This window comes from Halichoeres trimaculatus, unplaced genomic scaffold (assembly GCF_033239565.1).
Source record: "Halichoeres trimaculatus isolate MK-OKI-2021-1 unplaced genomic scaffold, fHalTri1.1 fHalTri1_scaffold_13, whole genome shotgun sequence".
Taxonomy (NCBI): domain Eukaryota; kingdom Metazoa; phylum Chordata; class Actinopteri; order Labriformes; family Labridae; genus Halichoeres; species Halichoeres trimaculatus.
In genome coordinates, this window is record NW_027437191.1 from 35,495,587 (window position 1) to 35,516,908 (window position 21,322).

The window sequence follows — 21,322 nt, forward strand, 5'->3', positions numbered from 1 at the left end:
GGAGTTAATAGCGACCATGCTAACTGGGAGTTAATAGCGACCATGCTAACTGGGAGTTAATAGCGACCATGCTAACTGGGAGTTACTAGCGACCATGCTAACTGGGAGTTACTAGCGACCATGCTAACTGGGAGTTAATAGCGACCATGCTAACTGGGAGTTAATAGCGACCCTGCTAACTGGGGAATCTCAGCTAAAGGTGTCAGTAACAGCTGAGATTCACCAGTTAACAGGGTCACACTTTTCACTGAAACACCAGCAACGTCTAAATAACTCCAGATATTAAAAGTTCAGAGCACTCTGGATCTACTACATCGTTCTATGACATCATTCTATGACATCATTCTAACACATGATTCTAATACATCGTTCTATGACATCATTCAATGACATAATTCTATGACATCATTTAACAGTTTTTGAAGACATCATTCTATGACATCACTCGATGACATCAGACAACAACGTCAGATGACATCACCAGGTGTGTGGTTTTCATTAATGTTGAACTTGAATGTAAAGAAGCTGGAGAAAGATGAAGGATCCTTATGACATCATCACCTGTGTAACATTATGACATCATCACCCGTGTGGTTTCTATGGTGACGGATTATTTCCCATTTATTTTCATTGGCTAATGTTTTTTTTAAATGTTGAACATTTTAAAACATAAAGATAAAGTTTTCTGGTCACAGCTGAAACTCCCTTTAAATGCTCAGTGTGTGCAGTTACACCTGGACTCCAGCAGAGGGCGACTCAGCTCCACAAACAGGATCAGAGTCCCTCCCTTTCAGCCGTTGGATCAGCTGTGAACCGTCAGCAACAGCGTCAGTAAACACCAACATACCCGAAACCTGCAGAGACACAATCATCAAATAATTCCCCAGGACCAGAACCGAACCGGGTCAAAAGATTTACTGTAGCTATTTGTAGAAGTTATTGTGAATTAGTTTATAAAATAAGAACTGTAACAGTTTTGGTTCCTGCCTTTTCTAATAAAGATTTTTTTTTTTTTAAAGTCTATTATATTTACTTACCAAGTTTCTCCATGCATGTGTCCTGATGTTTCTCTGTGTTTTTACTGTTTGTGAATTAAAACATTTTCCCACGCTGCGTCTTGTTTTATTCGTGCAGTAAAAAGTGGGCTATCTGACAGTGTGGAGTTGGCCTGAACGTTTCCCCCTGCTGTTCGTCATGTCTTGGAGGGCCCTGCCGGAGACTCACCACCTTTCCGGTTTGTCTCGGCGGCGCAGGTCACTCCCTCCCTCCGCGCTGACAGCAGCTCTTTGCGCCTCAAACTTTCTGTCGAGCTCCTCTCGCCTCTCGCTGCCGCAGATCCGCAGGTTTTGCGGAGTTTAATGTGACGGAGTGGATTTAGTGTCTGGACTTGTTGGACTCAGAGGAGGAGTTATCGCGTTTCCTTCGCTCTCAGCTGAAAAGCAGCGGGGGAAATGTCCAGCTGAGGACTGGGAATCCTGAAAACCACAGGGCCTGTGTTTGTAATGATTGATCAATGCTTCGACAATGGCGCTAAAGGTGAGTCCGACCACCTCTCTGCGCACTTTCAGCGTCACCTGGGAGAGAAACTTCCCTGAGTTAGTCTGACAGTAGGTTTACTCTGATTACTGCGCGCTGTGTAGCTGAAGGAAACAGGGTTACTACAGTTTCCCTGTTTCCTCCGCTCGGTCAGCTTCATGTGGAGGCGCAGAAACTCTCAGATACTCGGAGGAAACGGTGAAAGTAAAACTTAAGTATGTGCATGCAGTGAATGTGATTCGTGTGTTTGCTCTGTACATGGAAAATGTGCCTCATTAAGAAAGTGTCTTGTGACATTTTACTACCTTCCAGTGCGGGTCATTCGTACTTCCGTGGAATGCTGGGAAATGTAGTTTTCTGCGTGTGTGATTTATTTTCGCTTTAGGGACGGTATGAGTGTGAGATTCTGTCATTTTTTAATCAAACAGTGATTTTGTTTAAGTAGATCTGAGAGTAAATGTATAATATACAGAAGTCTTACTTTAATAACAACTCATGATTGATCCATCAGTGATTATTTCTGTCTCAGCTGGTGTTTGTGAAAACAGACCCAGGATGTGTATTAAATATCAAAACACTCAGTTTTTAAAGATATTTTTTAGATAAACCAATAAAATTTTCTGCTTTCTCAGCCTTAGTGTTTGTGCATTTGATATTCTGAGCTTCCAGCTCCTACGATTATTTTAATCACACTGTTAATCGTTAATGAAGCTCACCTGTGGTTAGACTACAGGTGAGCTCAGGAGATGTGCTCCCCTCTCCATGCAGATTGATTTCTAACTCACCTCCCCGAGTCAAACATCATCGTCATCACAGTGATAGAAACTAAAGCACTGTTTGAAACCGGACCAGACTGAGCGTGAAGTCCAGACCTGCTCACATCATCACAAAACCACAAAACCACAAAACCAGCTGTTATTAACAAGAGACGAGAGCAGAGCAGAAACATCCACAAGTTCCTGTTTAACACACACACACACACACACACACACACACACACACACACACACACACACACACACACACACACACACACACACACACACACTCTCTCCCGTTTCCTGAGCTCCTGGGAGGTGGCAGGCCGACTCTAAAGATAGTTCATTGTTCAGGAAAGAACAAGAGGCCTTGAAATCTGTGTCACTGGTTAATGAACGTGTTGGTTAGTAAACGTGTTGGTTAATAAACATGTTGGTTAATAAACATGTTGGTTAATAAACATGTTGGTTAATAAACATGTTGGTTAATAAACGTGTTGGTTAATTAACTAGTTGGTTAATAAACATGTTGGTTAATAAACGTGTTGGTTAGATATTCACACACTGTAACTCAAAGCAGTTTGGACACAGAGTGTGTTACAGATTAATGTCAAGAAGCAGGTGAGACAAGGTGTAAATCAGTAATGAAATGAACCGTGAAGCTCTAGTTCTCCATCACATGCGTTTGCTCGTGTGTGTGTGTGTGTGTGTGTGTGTGTGTGTGTGTGTGTGTGTGTGTGTGTGTGTGTGTGTGTGTGTGTGTGTGTGTGTGTGTGTGTGTGTGTGTGTGTGTGTATGTGGCTGGTGTTGAAGATTATCAGATGTGGGTCAGTGTGGGAATAACTCTCTCTGGAGCTGAGCTGAACGTTAACCTGGTGCTGGTGTTGTTGGTTGAAACTGACGCCTGCAGTCAGCAGAAAATTAAAAACAGGTTTGTCCTGTTTAACGGAGTCTTTATTGAACTCTATGAGCTTCAGATTAATGAGGTTTCAGTCAGATGTGTTGGTGCGAGACGAGCATGTAGATGTTGATGTGTTGCCTCTGTAAATCAAACACACAGTGAGACTTTGTTTTCTCCTCTCGTTTGTGTTCAGGCACAAGTTTTATACGACTTCATCGCTGAGCCTGGAAACAACGAGTTATCAGTGAAAGAAGGAGAAACTGTCACCATCACCAACCAGGTAAAGACACACACAACCTCACCTTTATTCACCGTAGACCTCCATACAGGAAGTGAACACTGTGGGCAGGGTCACATGACCAGGGGTGTGTCGACACTCTGGGGGCTCACCTGAGGACCTGGGGTACCCTGAAGAACGTGTGCACACGTAAAAATGAAAAGCAACTAAAAACTGTCAGTTTTTTAATTTTGTTCACCTTGAAAAGTAAAAGAGGTCAGCATCAACGTGACCCCAAACCACACAACTCCATAAAGTCACAGAGGTGTCCGTCAGAGTCTCAGCTCTACAGGCTGTGAACAGGTGAATGATACAGACCAGTACACCAGAATAACACAGACACGTATTCTATTGTTTACCCAGAAGGTGGCGCTCAAAGAAGCAAGCGTCCACCTTTCTGTCAAAGCATGTGACCTACGTAACAAAGTGAGCTGGTCTACCTGAGCCGCTCTGTTGGACTGTTCTCTCTGGTTATAACCACGCGTTCAGAGGAAGCGGTGGTGTTTTATGAAGGAAACTAATGTTACAGAGTGCTGGTCGGATTTTAAAGACTCTTCTTTCATCTCATGGGAGCTGAGGTGTGCTGTACCTCACAGAGCTACACATCTGCACAGAAACAGCTCATTGCTGAAAGCCTCACGTTCTGATCTGCAGCTGATTCAGAGCTGATATAAAACAGGTTGACCCTCTCAGGAAGATGATCCGTACATATCGTTGTTTGCCTGAGCTTTAGATTTACAACATGAAACAAACTGTTCAAAGCTCAGCGTCCTCCTGACTCGTGACCACCGACCGTCCTTTACAGGCCCCGATCACATGACCTCAGGTTGTCTGTAAATGTCTCATGAACGCGCTCAGAGGAAGGAAGGAAGGAAGGGAACAACAGTGGGAGCAAACATGATGTCATCACAGCCAGTCACAGCAGGTCAAAGGTCACCCCCTGTGTACTGACCCACTTAGCTTTCTAATCAAAGTCTCTGTTGGCCAATCAGGAGCCAATCAGGAGCCAGAGTGTGAGGACAGCAGCAGAGCGTCCTTTTTCTTCCTTAAACAAACTGAGCGCGCAGGAATTTGTCCAGGGAGCCGTGTTTACAGAAACTAACCTGGCTATCGTCAGCGTTTGTATCTGATGCTAAAGGTGCAGAGACAGACTGAACTGAGCAAACCTAACTGTGACTAACCCTGCTAACCCTAAACCTAACTGCTAACCCTGCTAACCCTAACCCTAACTGCTAACCCTGCTAACCCTGCTAACCCTAACTGCTAACCCTGCTAACCCTAACCCTAACTGCTAACCCTGCTAACCCTAACCCTAACTGCTAACCCTGCTAACCCTAACTGCTAACCCTGCTAACCCTAACCCTAACTGCTACCCTGCTAACCCTAACTGCTAACCCTGCTAACCCTAACCCTATCCCTAACCCTAACTGCTAACCCTAACTGCTAACCCTGCTAACCCTAACCCTAACTGCTAACCCTGCTAACCCTAACTGCTAACCCTAACCCTAACTGCTAACCCTGCTAACCCTAACCCTAACCCTAACCCTAACTGCTAACCCTAACTGCTAACCCTGCTAACCCTAACCCTAACTGCTAACCCTGCTAACCCTAACTGCTAACCCTAACCCTAACTGCTAACCCTGCTAACCCTAACCCTAACTGCTAACCCTGCTAACCCTGCTAACCCTAACTGCTAACCCTGCTAACCCTAACTGCTAACCCTGCTAACGCTGCTGTTTGTGAACCAGACTGAGAAAAGCCTCACACACAGTCCGTGCAGAGCTCCTGGTGAATTCATTTTAAGTTAAAATCTGTTTTAGTTTCTCTCTGTGAAACCAGCTCAACAACAACACAGTAATAAAACGTGGCGTGTGCATATGTACACGTGTGTATTTCTGAAGCGGTGTCTGTGTGAGCTCTCTGTGGGCCTGAGCCGGGACCAGCTGACAGGTTTTTCTGGGTCTCTCTCTCTTGCAGCACATCGGAGGCGGCTGGATCGAAGCTCAGAACTCCAGGGGAGAAGTTGGACTGGTTCCAGAGGACTACATCGAGGTACGGCGCCGTTACTGTGTGACGTGTTTAACACGTACATCCCTCACTGGCCCAGACATTAACACCAGCCCTGGGGAATAAATCAGCCCTCTCAGTCTGTGGAGGGACTCGTTTAATGTTCAGCTGAGAGGATGAAAACTACACATGAAAAAAAAAACATCTAACATGTTGTTGAACACGTTAAAATCAGATCTTTGATTCTGACCCTTATATTTGTCGCTGTGAACAGATTCAGTGTCTTTTGTTTTGACGTTTGGTTGAATAAAAAGCTCCACAGCCCACGGGGACAAAGGTCCACGCTGCAGTTTTCATCAGGACGCTCCTGTGACGACATAGAGCAGCGGTTCACCCTCACAGAGGTTAAACTCAGAGACAGAGCCAGGAAAGTGTTTGTTTCTGATTGGTCCACTGAGTTCACACCTGGGTCAGCTTTCAGGGGCTGACTCAGCTCAGAGAGGAGGACGGGGATTTCTTTACGCCCAGACGACGCGTTTATTTCCCCTCCAGAGATTTCTGTTCACGACACGCTTGGAAACGTGTTTTACTCCACAGAATATGTAACAAAAGAACAAACATGTGAAGGAATCAAACTGATACGAGCTCCACGGGTTTCATGGTCTGCTTCCCCCTGATGTGATGGTTTGATGATTTTGGCCGATTTGATTTTAATCATGAATCTTTGATGTTTCTGATTTCTTATATGTAGTTTGCTTTTTTAACCCCAGACCATGTGAAAAAGTTAGATGATGATGATGTTCACAGACTTTATCATATTTCCCTGAAAAAAGTTCATCACATGAGTCAGTTTGTAGGGTTTGTTCAGGGGACCTGACATCTCAACCTTTTCCAATCCAGTTTATAAACAAAGACTGAAATGAAGGATTTAAGTGAAAACAAAGATTTCTGATCAAGAAATCATGAATTTAAAATCATTGAAACCAAAAATCCAGATGCAGGTGTTTTTCTGCCATCCCTGAGGATCATTAGTTTAACAGCTAGCTTCATATACGCTGTGATATTTCCCTCCCAGGTCGGGGCTCTGCCGTAAACAGGAAGTTACAACATGATACGGTGATCAGAGGCCTGACCCCCCCCCACTGAGAGGAGGCTGCAGCCACAGAGTCTGTAACAGGAGACTGGTTTTATCTGAAAGCCTCTGCAGCTCACTGCTTCCTGTCGCCCTCACGTCTGTCTGAGCACCGTCTGATCACATGATCTGACTTCAGATGGTGGGGGGGCATGATTTCTACACTTAGATAAATCTAAAATATCAGTTTATCACATTCACAGAATCCGTGCTGGATTAAAATCTGCTCTGGTCGGTTATTAACTCTGGGGTGCTGGGATCAAATTCAGACTTTAAAAACTTTCTCTTTCATTTCCTGTGACGTTTCCTCCTCACGAGTCGTCCTCTCAAACTGACAAACCCACGCCGAGCGTTTGTCTGTGTTCTTTATTTTAGTCTTTTCATGTCTCTCTTCCTGTCGTCTTCTCTCAGCTGCTGCTGGTTTTGTGCTCTCTAAAGAAAGTCATAAAGATCGGCTGCTTTTTTAGAAAGATACTTTTTTGCCACATTGTCGACAGGAGGAGGTGAAACCTTAATGACTGATCCTGGCTCCTCTCTGAGGATTCATCCTGTCAGTGTGACATGAGGTGAAATCTCTCTTCTTGTAGAGAAAGCTTCTGTTTTGGGGTTTTGATGAATCAGCCTGAGAAGTTGATCACAGCTGGAGGAGAAGTGAAGCTGGGTAAAGTCAGACATCACATCCTGGGATCGGCTCTAGTTTGAGCGGAGGGTTTATTTCTGCTGCCTCCTCCTCCAATCAGAAACCACCACAGGATGTTCCTCCTTCAGGGCTCAGCTGATCAGTGTTTGTGTTTGTGTTTGTGTTTGTGTTTGTGTTTGTGTTTGTGTTTGTGTTTGTGTTTGTGTTTGCACGCGCTCACATCCAGTTTGATGCAGTAGCTGTGACCACATGATGAGGTCATGATTCACTCTGCAGCCAATCAGAGAGAGGCACAGAGAGACGCATCAAGAGAAACACGCTAAGAGTTCATTGAGCCCGAGCTGAACCACTGATCCGTCTTCAACAATAGAGTTTACATGATCCCAACGCGCTGTGCGACCTGTGTTTGTCTGACCTCAGGTAACCTCTCCAGCTGCCCGGCTCTGTTCGATCATGTTCCCGTTTCACTCAGGCTTATGTAATGTTCAGTCTGTTACTTCCATCATCTCATGAAACCTGCAGGGTTTAAAAAGCTCCATGAAAACAGAACCGGTTCACAGCAGAACAGCCAGAACTTTCTCCTCCACAGCGTTGATGTGGGAAGAAGTGTGTAGCCTGGACTCAAACAGGAAGTTCAGCCCAGAGGCTGCTGAGCAGAACCAGGGGACGTCCTGATGTCCTGGTCACATGACCAACGAAGAATGTGCCTTTAAGAGTCATCAAACCGCGGCCTGTGTCCTGATGAGACGCTCTCTGTTTCTCTGTTTGTAGCTGAACAAGTCGTTCCCAGCAGCACCGGCAGTGCCTGCACCAAGTCTGGGAAATGCCGCGGCCACAGATCTGTCCATCTTTGACGCGTACGCTCCCCCGTCAGCGCCTGCACAAAACCAGGTAAGGCTCTCCCTTCATCATGAGAGTTATGTTTTATCCTTTCAGCGTCTCATCACGGCCGTGTGCTCCTGCCTGAAGAGTCAGAGACGTAAACTACACAGTTATTTATCTCCACGGTGCGGGTCAGAGGTGATGTTACAGAGGAAGCAGAAGTGGGCGATGACTGAGTTTTTCTGACGTCTGCTCAGCAAAGTGTGAACCCCAGAGATGCAGAAGTGAGAGCAGCTGCTGTGGGAGATGTTGGTGGAGGCAGCGTGGAGGCTTCGGGCGGAGACGAGCAGAAACGTTTCCCTCCACCGCAGGCAGGAAGTGAGCTGTGCTGCTGGGTCAGGAGAAATGTGGGCACAGGAAACGTGTCAGCCTCCTTCCCTCAGCACTTTGCACCCTGAGCACACTAACATGTTTACCCAGCACCGCTGTGACCCCCTGCTGAGCGGGAACCCCTCACTGCTGGCGCTTTGTGATGATGTCACCTCTCTCCCTCTCAAGGTATCTGATGCTGGGGGCTTGAGTCCCCAGCCGGAGACCCCTGACACCCCCGTTTCTCCCTACTTTTCATCCCCAGACCAGGTAACCACCGGTTCATGGGGGGGCGGACGAGGCCAGGAGCATGAAACCCAGCCCTCCTCCTAAATCCCCCTCCTCCTGCTCCTCCTGCTCCTCCTCCTGCTCCCCCTGCCTGCAGAAAGCATGATCCTCCCTCTGCACCACAGCACAGACACACTAACATGTCACCGATCGACCAATCACACCCACACACGGCCTCAGCGGGTGAATCAGCACCGTCAGACCCTCACAGAAACAAATCACATGAATCAGCACCAGACAAATTTACCCAGAGGATGATCAGAGTGGGATCAGATCAGAAATCATCTTCACAGCCTTGTTGTTGAAGTGTCACTGTGAACAGGAAGCTGCTGTCGAAATGTTTCCCGCTGCAGGATTTGCTGTGTCAGCGTTGGCACAGTCATTGTGTAACTTCTCATCATCTGGATCAGATCCGCACCAGTTTGTGTCCAGGAGCCTCAGATCTTGGTCTGCGCTAAGCTAAGCTAAGCCAAGCTAAGCTAAGCTAAGCTAAGCTAACTTTGATCCAGAAAAGACACAAACACATTTTCCTGCATGAGACGCTGTGTGTTAGAGTGAAAGCATGTCGTATGTTCAGGAGAAGTGTGTGTGTGTGTGTGTGTGTGTGTGTGTGTGTGTGTGTGTGTGTGTGTGTGTGTGTGTGTGTGTGTGTGTGTGTGTGTGTGTGTTAAATATCGGATGTTTCAGCTCGTGCATGAGTTCGCTCGTTCCCAGCTCGTCTTCTTTCAAACACGCAGCGTTTTTCTTCTTCTGGTTTGTGTTGCTCCTGCGTGGCTGCAGTCGTGTCACTGCTGCGTGTTTGCTGCGTGTTTGCTGTTTGTTTGCTGCGTGTTTGCTGCGTGTTTGCTGTGTGTTTGCTGCGTGTTTGCTGCGTGTTTGCTGCGTGTTTGCTGTGTGTTTGCTGCGTGTTTGCTGCGTGTTTGCTGTGTGTTTGCTGCTGTAAAGCTGATTATCTGATCAGATTTCCTGGGTGAGGCCAGGTTTTGCATCATGTGTTTGACGGCGCATGCTGTGTGGACCACATGTTTAACCGTCTCTTAAGCTCCGCCCACCTGACCTCTCATGTGTCTGTCGTCCCTCACGTTTCCCGTTCCCGTCTCTTCCAGGCCAGTAACGGGAATGACCCCTGGTCCGTGTGGAACGCAGATCCTGCAGGAGGGTCCAGCAACAACTGGGCGTCCAATCCAGAGGGCACTCAGACCGGGAAGAGCGCTGCGGACCCCTGGAGCGCCGTGTCACAGGGCCACCCTCAGGCCTACCAGGGCCCAGGTAGGAGCAGCTCCTGGACTCGTAGCTCTGCATCCACAGGTTGATTCTGCAGCTGACGGACCGTGACGGAGCAGGAGATGTTTTCTGAAGCAGATCAGAGGCGTTGGATACGCTGACAGGCAGGAAACGCTCTGTGTGAGTGCTCCACGCCATCTCACTGTCACTGTTAGCGTAAGCGCTCTGATGAATCCTGTCATTACCCAGAGTTCATAGCAAACGTGGTAACGTGTAGATCATGTCAAACCGGTCTGAATGTAGAGAAACGTTTGGTGAAGCAGAATTCAGTTAAAGAGGACGGATCTAAGAGGCCGCTGTCTCTGAAATGCTTACCCCCCCTTAGCACTCCAGAAGCCTCCTCCGCTGTTGCCATACAACAAAGTTGTTTTTCTCTTTTTTTTAAATAAGTAATTCTCCCTCTGAGAAGATTCACCAACTGGTGACGTGAGCGAACCCTGAGTCGTTCTGTTCAATTCTTGTGCCTTTCAGCGAGTCGTTTAGCGAGCCGTTCAGAGAGCTGTTCAGAGAGCAGCTCAGAGAGTTGTTCAGTGAGTCGTTCAGAGAGCAGCTCAGAGAGTTGTTCAGTGAGTCGTTCAGAGAGCTGTTCAGAGATGTTCAGTGAGCCGTTCAGAGAGCTACAGTGAGCCGTTCAGAGAGTCATTCAGTGAGTCGTTCAGAGAGTCGTCAGTGAGCCGATCAGAGAGCCGTTCAGAGAGCCGTTCAGAGAGCCGTTCAGAGAGTCGTTCAGTGAGTCGTTCAGAGAGTCGTCAGTGAGCCGTTCAGAGAGTCGTTCAGAGAGACGTTCAGAGTCGTTCAGTGAGCCTTTCAGTGAGTCGTTCAGTGAGCCGTTCAGAGAAACACTCAGCCTGAAGCCTCGTTTACTCCAGGACTCGTTAGCATCAGTCTGAAGCGTTGCCTGGTTCAGGTATTTTAATGTTATTTTTCAGCCTGTGTGTTTTTATTTATGAGCTGGCGTCGCTCCATCATACAGTCAGTCTGTTGGAGCATGCAGGGCCTCAGGATGGTCATACATGTTGAAAGTGTGTTTGGGTCAGAACCTGAATAACAGGACTGTTTTAGGAGCTCTGGACTTCCTGTGATAAGGGGTTTGGTTTTAGCACAGAAGAAGGATTTGTTTTGTGAGGATGTTGAAGTGAGCCCACAGTGATCTGCTTCTCATCAGTTTTTGTCTTGAAAACATTTTGTTTTGTTGAAGATCAGGGAACACATGTTCTGCAGACAGAAACGGGTCAGACGGTCCCGGCTCTGATGCCGAGCAGCTGGTTCACAGAACAACACGAGGAGAAACGCTCAGAGTCCGCTCACGTTTCCTGTTCCTCTTTCCCTTCCTGTCCCTCTCAGGCTCGTAGCGTACACTGACATGACTGAAACGTTGGTTAGAAAACCCAGTTTTAGTCGTACATATGTTTTTATTTCTTACTCTGAACCCTCTTTATTTGGACCGGTCCAGCCTGGTCTGTCCGTACACACATGGATCCAGCACGTGGATCAGACGGTCCAGTCATGGTTCTGTTTGAGCCAGACGATGGAAAAGTTGGCGTCATGTGTGACTCAGAGCGACAGAGTCAGAGAGACAGAGTCAGAGCGACAGAGTCAGAGAGACAGAGTCAGAGCGACAGAGTCAGAGAGACAGAGTCAGAGAGACAGAGTCAGAGAGACAGTCAGAGAGACAGAGTCAGAGAGACAGAGTCAGAGAGACAGAGTCAGAGAGACAGAGTCAGAGAGACAGAGTCAGAGCGACAGAGTCAGAGCGACAGTCAGAGCGACAGAGTCAGAGAGACAGAGTCAGAGAGACAGAGTCATAGAGACAGAGTCAGAGAGACAGAGTCAGAGAGACAGAGTCAGAGCGACAGAGTCAGAGCGACAGTCAGAGCGACAGAGTCAGAGAGACAGAGTCAGAGAGACAGAGTCATAGAGACAGAGTCAGAGAGACAGAGTCAGAGAGACAGAGTCAGAGCGACAGAGTCAGAGCGACAGAGCCAGAGAGACAGAGTCAGAGCGACAGAGTCAGAGAGACAGAGTCAGAGCGACAGAGTCAGAGCGACAGAGTCAGAGAGACAGAGTCAGAGAGACAGAGTCAGAGCGACAGAGTCAGAGCGACAGAGTCAGAGAGACAGAGTCAGAGAGACAGAGTCAGAGCGACAGAGTCAGAGAGACAGAGTCAGAGAGACAGAGTCAGAGCGACAGAGTCAGAGCGACAGAGTCAGAGAGACAGAGTCAGAGCGACAGAGTCAGAGAGACAGAGTCAGAGCGACAGAGTCAGAGCGACAGAGTCAGAGCGACAGAGTCAGAGAGACAGAGTCAGAGTGACAGAGTCAGAGAGACAGAGTCAGAGAGACAGAGTCAGAGCGACAGAGTCAGAGCGACAGATTCAGAGCGACAGAGTCAGAGCGACAGAGTCAGAGGGACAGAGTCAGAGGGACAGAGTCAGAGGGACAGAGTCAGAGGGACAGAGTCAGAGAGACAGAGTCAGAGCGACAGAGTCAGAGCGACAGAGTCAGAGGGACAGAGTCAGAGGGACAGAGTCAGAGGGACAGAGTCAGAGCGACAGAGTCAGAGGGACAGAGTCAGAGGGACAGAGTCAGAGGGACAGAGTCAGAGAGACAGAGTCAGAGAGACAGAGTCAGAGAGACAGAGTCAGAGAGACAGAATCAGAGCGACAGAGTCAGAGCGACAGAGTCAGAGCGACAGAGTCAGAGCGACAGAGTCAGAGCGACAGAGTCAGAGGGACAGAGTCAGAGCGACAGAGTCAGAGCGACAGAGTCAGAGCGACAGAGTCAGAGAGACAGAGTCAGAGAGACAGAGTCAGAGACACAGAGGGCCGGGCTGTTTCCTGACTCCTCCTCTTGTTCTGAAAAAGAGACGTTTGAGGATGAAACCAGTGAAAAGAATTAACAGACTTTCCTTTTTCTCCCCCTGCCAAAGACATCTACCCGTACCCCTACCTGATCGATTACACAGGTACCCCTGCATGGCCTGGAGCTTTTCTCCTGCTGCTGTGCTGACTGGCATGAGTTACTGAGGGGAACGTCCAACAAACTGACTGAGGAAGTCTTTGCAGAGAGCATGTGTGTGTGAATCCTCCACTTTGGTCTAACTCTTAGTATTAACGTATGAAGAGAGGAGTGAACTGTGTGTGAAGTGTGTGTTAACGGTGTGTTAACGTCTGTAACGTGTGTGAGGCTGGAGTTCAGTGAGCATGACGTAAACACGGCGTGTTGGTGGAGTCAGAGCTTCAGTGAACGTCTCTGAGTTTTTCCTCCGTGCGTCGAGGAGCTGGAGGCAGAGTGAAGGAACAGAAACAGGAACTTTTCTTTTACTGTGGATCATTTTTACCCTGTTTTCAGTTGTCATAGCAACTACCTGTGCTAAGCTAAGCTAGCTGTCTGTAGCTTAGCTGCTGCTCGTCTCGTGCTTATCCAGCTTTGGCCTGTTTGCTTTGTCCTTATCAATCAATAAAAACTGAATCATCAAATAGATTTTAGCAGTGAAACGGTTTAGCTCAGAGAGAAGAGTATCTTTGTCCATCTCCAGCTAATGCTAACTGTGGCTAGCTCACCTGCTAGCTTAAAGAGTTTTAGATCCTCCTGTTGTTTTGTGTTTGTTTTAGAAACTACTGTTAACAAAACCAAACCCACAGGTTTTGGTTTTCAGTGAACTGGAAAACAGAAAACTCAGTTTGAACTTTTTGATAAACATTAAAACAAATATAATCTGAAGTGTGTGAGCGGTAACGACAGCTTCTGTTTTCAGTTCAGAGAAAGAAATGCTGTGTGTGTTTAATGTGTGTGTTTTAATGTGTGTGTCTTAATGTGTGTCAGTGATGCATGTTATAAATGTTAAATATAAAATCAAACGATGGATCCTTTGGTTAGGGTCAGGATGCTTCAGTCAGCCCCTCAAACCATCGTCTCATCTCTGGTTCAGAGCCACACTAAGAATAAAAAGCTGCTCCAGATGAAGAAAGGAGAAACTGATCATTTTCAGCTCAGACTGAAATATTTCATCGCTCCCTGTGGTCGTAGTGTCAGTGGTAGTTTGACCGTGCTGCTCGCCGTCCCTCTCTGAAACACGACAGTGAAAGATGAAGAGATGAGGGTTGTGTCAGAGTCACAGGTGAAGGGATCAGCTCCATCAGCTGTGAATCTCAGTCTGAAGGTTGTTTTTCCCCCGGTCAGCTGTCCCTGATCAAACACAGCGTGTACTTCCTGTCTCTGATCAGTGAAACAGCAGAGTGTGTGTGTCTGTTTCCCCAGGAGCAGAGGACGACGAGTGGGACGACGAGTGGGACGACGTGAAGTCCACCGGAGGCTACGCCGAGTCCGAGTCTGGAGACAGCGGCGCCATGCAACGAGGAGGAGCTCATGGCTCCTCCATGAAGATCTCCCTCAACAAGTAGGTTCCCTCAGTGACAGGAGGTGCAATCAATCAATCAATCAATCAATCAATCAATCAATCAATCAATCAATCAATCAATCAATCAATCAATCAATCAATCAATCAATCAATCAATCAATCAATCAATCTTTATTTGTACAGCCCTAAATCATAACAAACATTATCTCAAGACACTTTACAAAAAACATGAACAGGTCTAGACCCGTAAATGTTCATGAAATAACCAAACTCTGAGCCTTTAGATCTTTGTTTAATCTTTGTGTGTTGATTCATGATGCCTGTCACACACACCTGCTCCCTGTGTGTGTTGGAGGTGTGTGTGTGTCTCTGTGTGTTGGAGGTGTGTGTGTCTCTGTCTGTGTGTTGGAGGTGTGTGTGTCTCTGTGTGTTGGAGGTGTGTTGTGTGTGTGTGTGTGTGTGTGTGTGTGTCTGTGTCTGTGTCTGTGTGTTGCCATCAGCTGCAGAGCCCTGACAAAGTTCGCTGTGACCTAAAAAGTCTGATTCAATGAGAAGTAAAACACGGTGTGTGGACAGGACTCCTGAATCTCATCTGTCCTGATTTCACCTTCGAGCAGGTTTCCTGGGTTCTCCAAGTCCGGTCCAGAGCTCTACCTCCTGTGCAAGCAGCTGGCCAAGGGCAAAGACAAGTTACCGATCTATGTAGGTTACCTGTGAATACCTCTGCCTGTTTCAGTTTCACTCTTTACGTCATTAAACCTCAGAGCGAACGTGATTGGTCCTTCACAGGAATCACTGAATCATTTTCTGTTTACATCCAGAAGTTGTTGACGGCCTGTCAGAGCTCCGTGCTGGAAACAGCAGCAGGTTTTTAACGCTCCCTTTTTCCTCAGATGGGGGAAGTGGGTCCGGTGTGGTCTTACCCTGAAGCTCAGCTGGACTGCGTGGTCGCCGACCCCAAGAAAGGCTCCAAGATGTACGGCCTGAAGAGCTACATCGAGTACCAAATCACACCCAACGTGAGTGTCCTGGAGCGTGTTGGAGGCCTGGATCAGTTCACTTTATGATAATGAAATAATAATAATAATGATCATTTTATGATGATAATAATTTTAATAATTTTGATGATGATAATAAAGACCTGCGCTGTGCCTGACCCCGTGTCGCTGGTTTTCAGACCACAAACCGACCCGTCAACCACAGATACAAACACTTCGACTGGCTCTACGAGAGGCTTCTGGACAAGTTTGGCTCGGCCATCCCCATCCCCTCTCTACCAGACAAGCAGGTGACAGGTGAGCTGGGAGCTCCTGCAGAGCACTGAGGTACCTGTTTGTGGTGACAGCGTGAAAAGATGATTTCCTGCTCCTTCCTGCTCCTTCCTGCTGCAGGGCGGTTTGAGGAGGAGTTCATAAAGATGCGTATGGAGAGGCTGCAGGGCTGGATGACCAGGATGTGCAGACACCCGGTTGTTTCCAGCAGCGAAGTTTTCCAGACTTTCCTCACCTACAAGGACGAGAAGGTGAGATTTCGAAGCTTTCTCCCTCAGATTATTGGCCGTCATGTGTAGGACGTAAACATGCTCCGGTCACTGACGCTTAGAGCTGCTGTAGGGGGCTCTCTAACCGGCCCCTGAGCAAAGATCTCCTTCCTGATGTGTCCTGAGCCTGTGTTCGCTCTCACTCATGATTTCCTCTGACGATCCCACGTTAACTCGCTCTGAGTGTTTCCTGTTGAAAAGGGAAATGAAGCGTTTTTCCTCCTCATGCTGTCAGTCGTCTCGCCTGGCACCGACCCCGCTGTGATGTTTTCAAACATTCAAACTTAAAAAACAGGAGTTTTCAGCCTCATTTCCAGTGGTTTTATTTGGGTTTGTTGGTGATGAAGAGGCTTTCCCTCAGTGATGGTTTGTTGATGCAGGACTGGAAAATGGGAAAGAGAAAAGCAGAGAAGGACGAGACGGTTGGAGTCATGATTTTCTCCACAATAGAGCCTGAAGCTCCAGACCTGGACCTGATGGACGTGTGAGTCTTTGTCCATTTTTACTTGAATCACCCACAGATCAAGCAGCGTTTGTCTGGTTTAGCTTTAAACGTGAACTGTGTCCACAGGGAGCAGAAGTGTGAGCAGTTCAGCAGGTTTACCAAATCCATGGACGACGGGGTGAAGGAGATCCTCACCGTGGGCCACGAGCACTGGAAGAGATGCACAGGCCGTACGTCCCCTCTGTCACTGAGCTCAGGAGTTATGGAGAGGATCAGTGACCGTTTTAGCTGAAAAACGTCTTCGTGTCTTTTCTCTGCAGCTCTGCCCAAGGAGTACCAGCGGATCGGGAAGGCTTTCCAGAACCTGTCGTCGGTTTTCACCAGCAGCGGGTACCAAGGTACGGCAGGATCAGAGATTCAGAGACACGTTCAGGCGTAAACATGAGGCTGTCCCTGCGCTGCGTGGTCTTTTAAAACGCCTTACAAATGCTGATGATGTCATAACCTGTGTGGAAATCTGAAGTGAAGCAAACACACACGGCTGATTTTAACCCTCTCTGCTGCAGGCGAGTCCACCCTGACTGACGCCATGACCGCGGCGGGGAAGACGTACGAGGAGATCGCTACGATGGTGGCAGAGCAGGTAGGAGCTGCGTCGCTGCGTCGCTGCGTCGCCGCGTCGCCGCGTCGCTGCGTCGCCGCGTCCTGTCTGTGTGTGTATGCACGCCACGGCGATGTTTGACTGACCCTGCAGCCCTGGCACCCTGAGAGTGTGTGTGGGTGTGTATGTGTGTGTGTGTGTCACTAACTCCGTCCTCGGTGTGTGGTGTTTCAGCAGTGTACAGAGGGAGGAGCGTGTTGGTAAGCGTGTGCTGCGTGTGCTGCGTGTGCTGCGTGTGCTGCGTGTGCTGCGTGTGCTGCGTGTGCTGCGTGTGCTGCCTGTGCTGCCTGTGCTGCTGCAGACAGGTGTCAGAGCTCCTGTAGACGTTAGCCTTTCTGTAGCTACGCGCTGAGTTTACGGCGTGTAACCTGCAGGTCCCCCCCCTCTGATGACCCAGCAGGGTTAGGTCCTCCTTCCTGGTTCAGACCCCGTAGCGTATCAGGAAGGTCTGCAGTCAGTTTCCTGTGTGACGTGATGTTCTCCTGTTTCCTTCCCTCACTTTCAGATCTGCGTGCCGTTTCCTGTTGTGGACCTGTTGTTGTTGTTGTTGTTGTTGTCGTTGTTGTTGTTGTCGTTGTTGTCGTTGTTGTTGTTGTTGTTTCCTGTTGTTGTTGTTGGTCACGGTCCTCTCTTAGTGACTCTGTCCTTCTGTTCCCAGCCCAGGAAAGACCTGCACTTCCTCATGGAGACCAACAACGAGTATAAGGGTCTTCTCGGTTGCTTCCCGGACACCATCGGAGTTCATAAGGTACGGACGGTGACGCACAGCGTGACCTGGAAACAGGTGAAAAACAGGTGAAAACAGGTGAAAACAGGTGAAAAACAGGTGAAAACAGGTGAAAAACGGGTGAAAACGGGTGAAAACGGGTGAAAACGGGTGAAAACAGGTGAAAAAGGGGTGAAATCAGGTGAAAACAGGTGAAAACAGGTGAAAAACGGGTGAAAAACGGGTGAAAACAGGTGAAAAACAGGTGAAAACGGGTGAAAACGGGTGAAAACAGGTGAAAACAGGTGAAAAAGGGGTGAAATCAGGTGAAAACAGGTGAAAACAGGTGAAAAACGGGTGAAAACGGGTGAAAACAGGTGAAAACGGGTGAAAACAGGTGAAAACAGGTGAAAAACAGGTGAAAAAGGGGTGAAATCAGGTGAAAACAGGTGAAAACAGGTGAAAAACGGGTGAAAACAGGTGAAAACAGGTGAAAAACAGGTGAAAACAGGTGAAAAACAGGTGAAAACAGGTGAAAAACGGGTGAAAAACAGGTGAAAACAGGTGAAAACAGGTGAAAAACAGGTGAAAACAGGAGAAAACAGGTGAAAAACAGGTGAAAACAGGTGAAAACAGGTGAAAACAGGTGATAAACAGGTGAAGCTGCTCTCTGTGGACGAGCTTTCAGCCTGGAGTCAGATTCTGATTCAGTAAAGATGTTACAGCTGCTCTAACGTGGCCCTGAGGACAGAAATGGAAGTAAAAACTGAAAGCTTTGCTGATTGACGTCTCTGGTTTGATCCCTGCAGGCTGCCATAGACAAAGTGAAGGAGGCCGACAAGTTGGTGTCAGCCAGTAAAATAACTCCTCAGGACAAAGTGACCATGGCCAAACGCGTCAGCACCATGTCTTACGCTCTACAAGGTGACAACACGCTCGCTCTGACACACGTGTGTGCGTCCGCGCTCTGATGGTGGCGCCGTGTCGTTAAGTCTCCTCTCTTCTTTCCCACAGCTGAGATGAACCATTTCCATAGCAACCGCATCTATGACTACAACCGCGTCATGCAGCTGTACCTGGAGGAGCAAGTCAAGTTTTATGAGACGGTAACGACCTTTAACCTGTCTGTCAGAGCCAATGGGAACGCTCCATCCTCCACAGTGTGTCGACGCCCACTGACCACGTTTCTCTCCTCTGACCCACAGATCGCTGAGAAACTCAAACAGGCACACAGTCAGTTCACCACCATGTGAGGGCGCTGCCCCGCCTCCACTACGGACAGGAAGTCCAGCTCCACATCCAGGACCTGACTTCCTCCACTTCCTGCTCCCTGCTCCCTGCTTCCTACTTCCTGCTTCCTACTTCCTTCCCCGTGCTCCCTGCTCCTTGCTCCCTGCTTCCTACATCCTGCTCCCTGCTCCCTGCTCCCTGCTCCCTGCTCCCTGCTCCCTGCTCCCTGCTCCCTGCTTCCTACTTCCTGCTCCCTGCTCCCTGCTCCCTGCTCCCTGCTTCCTACTTCCTGCTCCCTGCTCACTACTTCCTGCTCCCTGCTCCCTGCTCCCTGCTCCCTGCTCCCTGCTCCCTGCTCCCTGCTTCCTACTTCCTGCTCCCTGCTCCCTGCTCCCTGCTTCCTACTTCCTGCTTCCTACTTCCTTCCCCGTGCTCCCTGCTCCTTGCTCCCTGCTTCCTTCCCCGTGCTCCCTGCTCCCTGCTTCCTACTTCCTTCCCCGTGCTCCCTGCTCCTTGCTCCCTGCTTCCTTCCCCGTGCTCCCTGCTCCCTGCTCCCTGCTTCCTACTTCCTGCTCCCTGCTCCCTGCTCCCTACTTCCTTCCCCGTGCTCCCTGCTCCCTGCTCCTTGCTCCCTGCTCCCTGCTCCCTGCTCCCTGCTTTCTACTCCCTGCTCCCTGCTCACTACTTCCTGCTCCCTGCTCACTACTTCCTGCTCCCTGCTCCCTACTCCCTGCTCCCTGCTTCCTACTTCCTGCTGCCTGCTCCCTGCTCCCTGCTCCCTGCTCACTACTTCCTGCTCCCTGCTCCCTGCTCCCTGCTCCCTGCTCCCTGCTCCCTGCTCCCTACTCCCTACTCCCTGCCTTTGATGTAAGTCTCACTTCTCCTTTCCTCTCCCTCTTTCCTCACCTCCTCCTCCTCCTCCTCCTCCTCCTCCTCCTCCTCCTCCTCCTCCTCCTCCTCCTCCTCCTCCTCTGCTCAGGCCGTCAGTCCCATCCTCACCTTCATCCACGGCTCTCACGTTTGCACACAGACACAGGAGCTGAAAAGCCCTGACACCGTTTTCCCTCAGCAGACTCGCTGGCTGGAGACACAGAGAGTAAAGGAGTAAAATTGTAAAGGTGTAAAGGTGTAAAGGAGTAAAGGTGTAAAGGAGTAAAGGAGTAAAGGAGTAAAGGTGTAAAGGTCAAAAGTCAGATCTGATGAAGTCAAACAGGAATTTCTCTGTTTGGGGACAAACCTCAGTTTTTGTTGAACCATTGGAGTAAAAATGCGTTTGCTTCCAGTTTATCAAAGTGATATCGGTCGTTCTTCTGCTCTCAGCGCTGAGGATGAAGGTGACCAGATCATTTACAGAAAGTCAAAAACACCGACGGCTCCTTTCATCAGATCTTTACTTTCCTCTCTGAGCTGACGGGCCTGTAGCTTTCTCTCTGAGCTGACGGGCCTGTAGCTTTCTCTCTGAGCTGACGGGCCTGTAGTTTCCTCTCTGAGCTGACGGGCCTGTAGCTTTCTCTCTGAGCTGACGGGCCTGTAGCTTTCTCTCTGAGCTGACGGGCCTGTAGTTTCCTCTCTGAGCTGACGGGCCTGTAGCTTTCTCTCTGAGCTGACGGGCCTGTAGCTTTCTCTCTGAGCTGACGGGCCTGTAGCTTCCTCTCTGAGCTGACGGGCCTGTAGTTTCCTCTCTGAGCTGACGGGCCTGTAGCTTTCTCTCTGAGCTGACGGGCCTGTAGCTTTCTCTCTGAGCTGACGGGCCTGTAGCTTTCTCTCTGAGCTGTCGGGCCTGTAGTTTCCTCTCTGAGCTGACGGGCCTGTAGTTTCCTCTCTGAGCTGACGGGCCTGTAGCTTTCTCTCTGAGCTGACGGGCCTGTAGTTTCCTCTCTGAGCTGACGGGCCTGTAGCTTTCTCTCTGAGCTGACGGGCCTGTAGCTTTCTCTCTGTCAGTGAGCGCGTTTGTGTCTGTGTACATCCCCCCCCATTCGTCCTGCACTTCCTCTGAGCTCACAGGAAGCTCCACCCTCTTCCTGTCCGGCCCGCGTGCCTTATCCCTCTGAGGAGAGGGAGCTGCCTGCTCCTCTGCGCCTCCTCCAGCCGGGGTACCATGACCCTGCAGTTTACAGGTCGGAGGAGGACGATGCAGGAAACGTGACGGGGTTATTATTGATGCATGGCGATGATTCTCTCCGCTGGTCGTCCTGAAGACTTCCTGTCTGTTCTTCCAGCAGATGAAGAGTTTCATATGAAGGTGAAACTCTGACGTTTGATGGTTTAGACCAGAAGGAGACGTGTTTGCATCTCTGCTTTTTCACTGCCCACTTTTCAATCAGCCTCTAATCTTCACCCTCTGTCTGCTTCACATGAAAATAAAGG

General features: G+C 48.9%; 1 protein-coding gene across 2 annotated transcripts; it reads left to right on the plus strand.

Annotated features, from left to right (window-relative positions):
* Positions 1-1,264: 1,264 nt before the first annotated feature.
* snx9b (sorting nexin 9b) lies at positions 1,265-19,638 on the plus strand. 2 transcript variants are annotated; one of them, XM_074685314.1, is made up of 18 exons: positions 1,265-1,536; positions 3,389-3,475; positions 5,450-5,524; positions 8,023-8,142; positions 9,837-9,999; positions 14,274-14,412; positions 14,988-15,075; positions 15,267-15,392; positions 15,551-15,668; positions 15,765-15,895; positions 16,294-16,397; positions 16,485-16,588; positions 16,679-16,756; positions 16,925-17,001; positions 17,678-17,767; positions 18,535-18,649; positions 18,740-18,831; positions 18,931-19,638. In XM_074685314.1, exons 1-18 carry the CDS (start codon positions 1,525-1,527, stop codon positions 18,976-18,978), a joined length of 1,767 nt encoding a protein of 588 aa, XP_074541415.1. In that variant the 5' UTR covers positions 1,265-1,524; the 3' UTR covers positions 18,979-19,638. The 2 variants fall into 2 exon arrangements, with proteins under 2 accessions (XP_074541415.1, XP_074541417.1); XM_074685316.1 differs by having other exon boundaries at positions 14,991-15,075.
* The last annotated feature ends 1,684 nt before the right edge of the window (positions 19,639-21,322 follow it).

Bases quoted from the DNA above. Each gene is read 5' to 3' on its own strand.
- snx9b (XM_074685314.1), top strand. The intron at 15,393-15,550 runs GTGAGTGTCCTG...GCTGGTTTTCAG, and splicing joins AGTACCAAATCACACCCAAC to ACCACAAACCGACCCGTCAA. The intron at 17,002-17,677 runs GTAGGAGCTGCG...TTCTGTTCCCAG, and splicing joins CTACGATGGTGGCAGAGCAG to CCCAGGAAAGACCTGCACTT.